The sequence below is a fragment of the Astatotilapia calliptera genome, chromosome 3 (assembly GCF_900246225.1).
Source record: "Astatotilapia calliptera chromosome 3, fAstCal1.2, whole genome shotgun sequence".
Taxonomy (NCBI): domain Eukaryota; kingdom Metazoa; phylum Chordata; class Actinopteri; order Cichliformes; family Cichlidae; genus Astatotilapia; species Astatotilapia calliptera.
Window position 1 is genome coordinate 46,491,622 of NC_039304.1, and position 7,180 is coordinate 46,498,801.

General features: G+C 40.2%; 1 protein-coding gene across 1 annotated transcript; it reads right to left on the reverse strand.

The window, feature by feature from the left end:
• Positions 1-201: 201 nt before the first annotated feature.
• LOC113010746 (butyrophilin-like protein 8) lies at positions 202-6,611 on the reverse strand. The gene is made up of 3 exons (XM_026149954.1): positions 6,326-6,611; positions 1,020-1,379; positions 202-781 (listed from the first exon to the last, which is right to left on the reverse strand). The coding sequence occupies exons 1-3, from the start codon at positions 6,393-6,395 to the stop codon at positions 522-524; spliced, it is 690 nt and encodes a 229-aa protein (XP_026005739.1). The 5' UTR covers positions 6,396-6,611; the 3' UTR covers positions 202-521.
• Between the last annotated feature and the right edge of the window lie 569 nt (positions 6,612-7,180).

Sequence of the window (7,180 nt, forward strand, 5' to 3'; positions counted from 1 at the left end):
CTGTAACATACAAGACACTCATGAATACAATATAATAATAATAACAAACATAATAACAAACAGTTATTTTTATATCAGTGGATGTTGAGCTTTTTGGACAGTTGAGTCAAACTGAAAACCTTCTGTGGAAAAAAAAGAGATATATATTTCACTTATTTTAAGAATTTTTTAAGAATTTCTCTCTTTTCTTTTCTTGAAAACATGAACAAACCGTTCCACAAAACAACAAGATGTAAATGAAAAGAACACAACATGTTACTCTGACATGATCAGCTAATTTGGAAAGATTTGTTGCTCCTTGTCCCCAACTTCTGTTCTTCTTGATTTTATAATCACTTTTTTTTTGTCTTACTTCAGGCAAAGTGAAAATATTGAGGGAATGATGTTCACGCATCAGTTATTTCAGCCCAAGCACAGCTTATTTATCAAACCATCGTCCATCCTCTGAAATCTCTTTGGAAACGTGTGATTCTTCTGGTTTTCTACTTGGACATTATTGTTTTTGTTTTTTTAGTCACACATTATCCTTCTGTTTGATTTAGCAATGCAGGCTTCTCTGACTCTGTATGAGTCACTGACCCATTTACATGCTGTAGATCATCGGTTTGCTGGCATGAATTCTGTCTGTGTTTGGGTTGACCTTTTTTGTAGATCAAAAAACAACCAACAGCAATAGTAACAAACACAGCAGAAACTGAAAGACCAGCGATCAGTCCAACAGATCCATCCTCCTTTCCTCCATCCTCCTTCCCTCCATCCTCTGTGTCTCCTCCTGTCTGACCTGCAGGTGAGAAACAGGTGTGAGGTGTCAGCTGTCAGGTAGGTGATGAGTGAAGAACAGAACAGAATCCATTTCCTCTTCAAACTGCTGTCAGACATTATCTACTGCACTCTGATCACATCACTCAGACCAGCTGCTTTCTACAAAGTCTCATCAACAACATCTTTAGAAACAAACATCAACAACCAGGAAGCAGCTTCACCTTTGATCACACACACACTCAACTCTACTCACTCACCTGGAGGATCAACAACACTCAGTGTGATGATGCTGATGGGTTCACCATCCAAAATAGCTCTTTTTCTACGGTTTGATCCTGTCTTGACACGACACTCGTATGTTCCATTATCATTAATCGTCACATTCTTCAGAATCAAAGACACGTCTCCATCCCTCATCTGTCTGTCCTGCAGATCCACCCGGTTCTTAAAAGATGGATGCTGGTTGTCTGGATCCAACTGCTCATTCCGATAAAAAAGCACATATCCATCTCTCAGGTCAGCTCTGTTCCACTCCACACCTAAGATGATGTTATTTTTCGGAGCTCGACATGTCAGAGTGACATTCTGTCCAGATTGAGCTGTGATGTTTTTCTGGTCTGAAAGAGGAAACAACACAGAGCAGAGAGGTTAAATTACACATTGTTCACACTGACAGTTGCTGTGTTCAGTGATGCTGAACAAAATGAGAGCTGTTATCATTGAGAGGATGAGGAGAAGATAAAGGTGCTGCTGAGCTACAGTAAGTGAAATCTAAGAGGAGGAAAAAATGTTTGTTCCAGCTATCATTAAAGTGAAAAATGCTGCAAGCACATTTAGTGCCACTGCACACCCACCCTCAGCAGATCTAACTTTAATTCTATTCCTGCTCAAGCCAAAGTGTCTTTTCTGTTTTTGTGTTTTTTCTCTCCTTTTTATAGTTTGGAGCATTTTTCAAAAAGCCAGAATCTCCTATTTCCATAGCACAGGGTTAGATTTACTTATCACCTTCAGTAGAAACCTCAGAGGGTTAAAGCAGTGCTGTTTGTAACAACCAAAGAGCTCATTGTGTATAACAGCAGCTGTTTTTCAAATATATTATATCTCAAAGATATTAAAGGAAATCTTTTAAAACACATCAGATCGCAGTGAGGAAATAAACAAAGCTGACATCTACACTGATATGCTTTGGGTAAAGTGTTAAGAACAAAATGATGGGAAGTTATTAACTTACAGGGGGCTGAAGTTAAAAAAAGACCCCCAAAATTAATTGTATGAACTCAAAATGGTTCTCAGTAGTTTGTATCGCATGTTTGTATCGATCTCTGACAACATCGGGGGATGCTTCTAATTACAGTGTCCTGGTGAAATCCTTTCTTTGTTATAGGTCAGGGGATGAAGCTTGTCATCTAATTGGAAGGTTGTGCGTTCGATCCCTGGCTGTTCTAGTGTGCATGCAAATGTGAATGGGTGAATGAGGCATGTTGTATAAATACTCCTCAGAGTAGAAAGGCACTAAACAAGAAACACTCGATTTACCATATCCAACACTGAGCTCCTGCAAAGTCAGAGAGTGAAACAATGTCCCAGAGCTGTTCTGTTGGATTAAGCAGGAAGGGGTGGGGCCAGTATAAATTCTTTCTTCCTCCTCCAGCAGCTGCCTGCATACTCTCACCACCGCATTGTTGTGCACCAGGACAAACCAAGGACCCACTGCACCAGTGTAGGGTCTGACAGTGAGTCCAAGAATTCCTCTTGATACCTAACGACAGTCAGGGTGCTGCTGACTAACCTGCAGAGGTCTGTGCATCCGTCAGTGGATATGATCTCCATGACCATCACTCACTCACCACCAAACCAGCCATGCTGAACAATAAATAACATTCTCTACAGATTCTGCAGACCTTTTTACATCCGTCTCATGTGCACTGACAGGGGCACAGTGTCAGAGCTGCAAATTAACACAATGCAGCTAAAACTGATTGACAAACCCTGTTACTTAACTAACCAGATCAAAATCACAGATGTTTCACTGACCACAGATCGATAGAAACACACGTACTGATAATAAGTGAACATAATGTGTGAGAGAAAGCAGCCTCTCATTATAAGACACTGAGTCTCTGCATGCTGCCTTTATGGAGCTACAGCTGTTTGTGTACACTGAACAAAAAGCTTTGTAGCTGCATCCTGACTCCTGACACTACAACACATCACACTGACACACACTGTGTAAATCTCCCTGCTCTGATTAAGCCTTGTGACGTCTAAACACAATAGCCAAGCACGCCCAAGGAGCTTTATGCCAGTGGTCAGCAGCACTCTGCATCTGGTCTCTTAATGGAGCGGTCACAGTGTCACAGTTGTAATAAAGGTTTTTGTGATTGAGTTGCATGTTAATAAATCTGTAAATGTTATATGTTTGCCAGTTTAAGTATCATGATGCTGGTTATAACTGGTTGCAAATGTTAAGATTAAATATCTCTTTAATTGATTATTTATAGAACTCCTGATATTACATCACTAAGATTGCTTTTGTGGTTTATTTTAATAGCATCAAGCTGTAAAAACAATCAGTTAAATGGCTGTTCTACTCTATAGCTGTTGGAAGTTTTGCCACAGTTGTGCGCTACTATTGGAAAACTTGCAAACCTCACAAAATGGAGGCAAATTTATGGTCTACAGCGCCCTCTTGTGGACAGATTGTGAAATATTGCTTGTGCAGCATATACTACCCCAGCAGAAGGTCATATTATTGTCCATCCAATAATATTTCATTCAATATTCAATATTTATTTTTTCCAGGAGCCCACACTCACACGCTATAACATAATGTTTTCAGTCTTGGGTGGATTAAGACTGGATTAAAACAGTGTTTAACGTGTCTCTGGGACTTTTTGAAGACAATTACCCAAATTCTTAGGTAGCTGCAGTCTGTCTTACAGAAGACTTGTAAACACCAGCGTTTCAATGCAGTTTTCAGAAATGGTCCTTAAAGCATCGTAAAAACACATTGTTTACTTTCTGTTTTGGCCTCCTGTCCACACTGAGACGGCGTTTTTGCTGATGTAAAACACAGCATTTTCAAAACGCTCTCGAAAACGCATACATTTGAAAGCTGTGCTTTCACTTCACAGTGTGGACAGTAAAAACAGAGACTTTCTAAAACGATGACGCATTTTAGTCATATGATGCAGTCATGTGACCAATTCAACCAAGATGGCGGAGGTTATCGTCCCTTGCTTGCTCTCAATTTTGACAGCCCTATTAAAGATTAATATCAGTTTGTAAATGCTCCAGATAGCTTTTCTTCAAATTCTTTAATTCTCACTCGCTTTTGCAATTTTGTAATTTTGCGTTACTCTCAGCAACAACTCCACCTCATTGTTAGTCCATTTAAAAAAAACTCTGTGCTTCTCTTCAACATCCTACCGCGACGTTTCAAAGAGCCGGAAAGTACTGGAACGTAAGCATTTTTGGCCATTTCAATATGGACGCACACTCTGTGAAAATGACTGAAAACTCTAGTATGGACGCGGACGCCTTTTTCAAATCTATCCAGGCTAGTGTGGCACAGTCATTTTTGAAAACGGAGATTTTCCGGGTTTTTTTGTTTTTTTTTAAGATCCCGCGCCAAAAATGAAGGAAAACGCTGCCAGGAACCTGCCAAAGCAACAGTTGGCGATATATTCCTAACCGTGTAGTAATGTTGGCCAATCAGAAGTCTAGAAGCCTGGGTGGGAAAGAGTAAACAAAGATGGTGCATAGAAGCAGAACTGAGTCCTATGTGTGGAGGGACAGTAACTTCATGTGTATATGTAAACATTTAAACACTGCAGAGAGTACAATTAACAGTAACAGTATTTTCTGTAAGTCCGCCCTTGTAACATCAAAAAAGCCGCACACCTTTGATGCTGCGCTTTCTCCGTTTTCTTCGTCCACACATAAATGCAAAAACTGAGTTTTTGAAAATCTCCGTGTACGTGTGGACGTAGCCTTAAACTCACCTAACCTCCCTCGTCATTGTCCTGTAATCAGCACAATAAGGCAAACATCTCCACTGAGACCAATTAATGCAGTGACACCTATAGCCTGGGGAAAACTGCTAGATATCCTGTAGTCCAGATGATAGATGGGAGTGGCTGGATGCATGTTGGTAGACAAGAAACCAGAAGATGAAAGAGTTTGAAGGCTGATCTAATTTAAGTGGAAATGGACTAAATGGTCAAATTGATTTCATATCCACAGAGTGCTCACCTGTCCTACCCTTCATGCCACAAAGCTGCATTTTAGCCACATTACAGTTGTCTCCCTCAACTAGCGTGCAGTTACCTTGTTGTGGTTCACAGTCCAACAACAGCTACAAGGGATTCACCTACACATATATCAGGCTTAGCATGCAGCACAACAAGAACAGGCGGACTCTTCTGTATCAACTATATTAACATCTGAAGCTTTGCCTTTACAGCCCTCTGCATCTACAATTCCTGTGGTCTTTACTCATCTTTTACTAGTGCAGCCTCTTCCTCCTGCTTCACCGCAGCCTCCAGCTACTGTTATGATGCCGCAAGATGCCAATCTATAGAACGTATGTGGATAAGTGTCGCCACTCAAACAATATCGCTTCATAATCGCTGATAAGGAGACGAAGTCAAAAGCCAAGACTTATAGTGAACTTTTCAGATGTTGACAGTCTACTCCACTGTCATATCCACCTGTTCATTCTCCTGCACCATCACATCTACAGCACTCCTACCCAGCACCCTTTTCTGCAACTCCTTGCCTTCTCTCATCTAACAAGTATGATGGAGATGGTAATTGCTTCATCATATGTGAGCCAAACTCCTGCAGTCTTTTTAATAGCTGATTTATGTCGGTTCTATCCTGCAGTGTTCCAACAAGTCTTCACACACTAAGCCGGTTTTATTGTCCCACAAACCTGTCCATCCACTTTTTGGTTGAGGAGGGTCACCCGCCCCAGATGTACTCAGGTGCACTTCTACAAGATCCTGACTGTACGGCATTGGAAGCCAGATGACGTAGGCCATTTCTGAATGTTCATTGGTTGGCAGGTGAAAAAAGAGCAGGAAGTGATAGCAGAGTTTACAAAGAACAAGAGAACCTAAAAAACTTCAAAGATCAAAAACTAAAGCACGAAAAGCAAAGACAGTGACTGTAGCGATACTTGTCTTTGTTTTTAACACTCGGGAGCTTTTGGTATGTTAGCCTTCGCTCTGCTCCCCGGCTGGCTGACAGACCAACAACAACACGAGCAACAGACGCCACAGACCGAATAAAGCACAGAATCTGTGCACTGCCATCATTTCAACCACAGATCTCACTTTAGTCAGAAGGACAGTCCCCACAGTGGTACAGATAGCAAACATGCTAACTCTACGATAAAACAAGTAGACCACACCCAGCCTCGTGATGCATTCACGGACACAAACAAATGGAATCGAAATGAAACTAATTATTTGTGAAGTATTGGCACCACGTAAACGACAAAGATACCATTTTTTCCTTTTTTATCTCAGAGGGGAAAATTTTGGTTTATTAACCTCACCTGCCGAGACAAACACGAAGATGCCAAAAAACAGCAAAGTGGAGCAGAGTGACGCAGTTACAGCAGACATTTCCGTGTTCTTCTTTCTGATGATCGGACAAGTTTGTTCTAAATGTGCTAGTCTGATGATATTTTCTGCGAATAACAGACTATGACTTTAAAAAGTAACTACAGGAGATTCAATTTAAAGTTTAAGCAAGACAAAGATTATTTGAGCTTCAGCCGATCGTTTCAACTTCAAACTTGCGTTCAGTTCTCTTAAGGTAGTCGCATTTAAGTGACGTCAGGTATGCTGAGCTATACGAACAGTAAGTGAGTCATAAGAAAAGAGGTGAAAACTAAAACAGCTCTGAGTGTTTCTTGAATGATCTCCGTAACCGCTCTCATCCATAAACAATCAGCTCCATGCTAGAGACCAAAGGACTTTAAAATCGTTCCACTGTACAACAATGTAAATATATAAAAATGAAGCCCTCAAACACTTTCCTGATTGGCGTCCTGTCTAACTTCTTAATAAGGACTAGAAAGTTTCTACCCAAATATTTGCTCATACAATTAAGGTAGCTTTAGCTTTCGTAACTGATGAGACACAAACAGAGGAATTGGTATATCTCTGATCATATAAGAATAGTATTAGACCTTATTGATTATTTACTTCTCATTTGATTTCTACAAGACTTTTGATTCCATCCACAAAAAAAAAAAAAAAACATTCTGCACTTGATAGGTTTAGCTTTGGGGCATTTCTTCTATAACACTATCAAGAAATGTACACAAATGTGAATTGCTTTACAAAACTGAAGTCTTTATTTTCTAAAGCATTAGATTCCACTAAATGTGAACAAAACTTTTAAA

Coding starts and splice junctions, on each gene's coding strand:
- LOC113010746 (XM_026149954.1), bottom strand. CDS start 6,395: ATGTCTGCTGTAACTGCGTCACTCTGCTCCACTTTGCTGTTTTTTGGC. Junction 1,380..6,325: donor CTTCGTGTTTGTCTCGGCAG/GTGAGGTTAATA, acceptor TTCCTCTTTCAG/ACCAGAAAAACATCACAGCT. Junction 782..1,019: donor GAGTGTTGTTGATCCTCCAG/GTGAGTGAGTAG, acceptor TCTCACCTGCAG/GTCAGACAGGAGGAGACACA.